The sequence below is a fragment of the Triticum dicoccoides genome, chromosome 4B (genome assembly GCF_002162155.2).
Source record: "Triticum dicoccoides isolate Atlit2015 ecotype Zavitan chromosome 4B, WEW_v2.0, whole genome shotgun sequence".
NCBI classification, from domain to species: domain Eukaryota; kingdom Viridiplantae; phylum Streptophyta; class Magnoliopsida; order Poales; family Poaceae; genus Triticum; species Triticum dicoccoides.
Window position 1 is genome coordinate 598,486,104 of NC_041387.1, and position 1,969 is coordinate 598,488,072.

The 1,969-nt window shown below is 51.0% G+C and overlaps 1 protein-coding gene across 1 annotated transcript in view; it reads left to right on the plus strand.

Annotated features, from left to right (window-relative positions):
• Nucleotides 1-576, plus strand: part of LOC119291682 (metal transporter Nramp5-like) — a 4,828-nt gene extending 4,252 nt beyond the window's left edge. The window contains exon 12 of the mRNA XM_037570490.1: nucleotides 136-576. Coding sequence (XP_037426387.1) covers nucleotides 136-468 — 333 coding nt within the window. The 3' untranslated portion in view covers nucleotides 469-576. The remainder of the gene's footprint in view (nucleotides 1-135) is intronic.
• Nucleotides 577-1,969: the final 1,393 nt, after the last annotated feature.

The following is a 1,969-nucleotide window of genomic DNA, read 5'->3' on the forward strand; positions in this document are numbered from 1 at the left end:
GAAGAAAAATAAATTATGAAGGATAAGATGAGATTCATATTTTACCTTTCTTCCCTCCAGCTGATTCGGTCTAGCCCCGCGCCGCCACTCTGCTGCTCTGTTTATCGCAAATTAAATGCTCCTACGTGCGTGCAGGTCATTGTGTTCTCGTGGACTCTTGGGCTGATGCTCATCGGCATCAACGTCTATTTCCTCAGCACCAGCTTCATGGGGTGGCTCATCAACAGTTCGCTGCCCACCTACGCCAAGGTGCTCGTCGGAATTGTCGTCTGCCCGCTGATGCTCGTCTACCTCGTCGCCGTCGTCTACCTCACCTTCAGGAAGGACACCGTCGTCACCTTCGTCGCCGACTCGTGCAAGGCCGACGCCGAGAAGGCGGCGGGCGGCAGCGGGGAGGAGGACGACGAGCCCGTGCCCTACCGTGAGGACCTGGCAGACATACCGCTCCCAGCCCACAGCAGAGGCTAGCTAGCTATAGAAAGTTTATGATAGCTACATGGACATCTCGCCTCGTCTTGTGAACATGTATATGTCATGTATTTTGAAGTAGTAATTGCAGTAGGAGTATATGTTTTACGGTGCGGCCGTGTATACGTGTCAAAATTCGTACCATTTTATCAGAGTTTCTCATATACTCCCTCCGTTCCTAAATACTTGTCTTTCTAGACATTTCAAATGACTACTACATACGGATGTATGTAGACATATTTTAGAGTGTAGATTCACTCATTTTGCTCCGTATGTAGTCACTTGTTGAAATGCCTAGAAAGACAAGTATTTAGGAACGGAGGGAGTATGTGATTAAGGTGGACTTGTTAGGACTGTTCAACCAACTGGCTTGGAGACTACTTCAGGCCCCAGGTTCACTTTGTGCTCGAGTCCTCAAAGCGCGTTACTATGACCATGGCTCCATCCTTAATGCTACATGCCCCGCTGGTGCGTCATATACTTTCAAGAGCATCCTGCATGGCAGAAATTTGCTTTTGGATGGTCTGATTTGGCGGGTGGGGGATGGGTCCTCAATCCGGATTCATCATGATAATTGGATACCTCGGAGGGGCAGCCTAAGGCCACTGGGCCAGGTGTATGTACCCGGGATGACGAGGGTCGGTGACTTGCTAAATGATGATGCCTCAGGATGGGATCGACACAAGCTCGACGCTATGTTTTCAGAGGGAGATGTTCATGATATTATGCAGATCAGCGTGGGAGGAATAGGTACTGATGACATACTAGCTTGGAATTTTACGAAGAACGGCATTTTTTCAGTTAAGTCAGCTTATCACTTATGCATGGAGAAGAAGAGGGCGATTACTAGACAGCCAAGTTCGTCATCTAATACTGTGAACCACCGGAGCTGGCTGGCGTTATGGGGTACAAACGCACCGGGGAAGGCGTTAATTCATGTGTGGCGGCTGATCAAGAACGGCTTGGCGGTGGGCTCTGAGCTGCTGCGAAGAAAGATCAAGCCTGGTGTTTTTTGCCCTTCTTGTGGACGTGAAGAAACGGTGTATCACAGACTTTGGGAATGCCATCATTCCATGCTGTTTTGGAAGGAACTGAGCTCGGTATTGGGTGTGAGGGTGGCGATCCCACCTCGTTCGATGAGCACCCAGAGCTTAGTTGCATCATGGCTGCTTAACTGGCTATCAGACGCCTCGAAGGATGACAGGGCAGCAATGGTGCAGGGACTATATGCCATATGGTTGGCTAGGAATGAAACGAGGGAAGGGAAGCGAATTGAGGAGGCCAACTTGGTGGCTAGGAGAGTTGCTGCACTCATGGAGGAGTGGAAGAACGCGAAGGGGAGGCCACAACGACCGAGCCCATCTACGCAGCGGGCAACCTGGGAACCACCGGCGGCAGGCTGGTTAAAGGCCAATGTGGATGGTGCAATGGCTCGGTCAGGTCAGGGAGGAGGGTGTGCTGTGGTGTTCAGAGATGAGGCTGGAGCTTTCCGAGGCGCCGA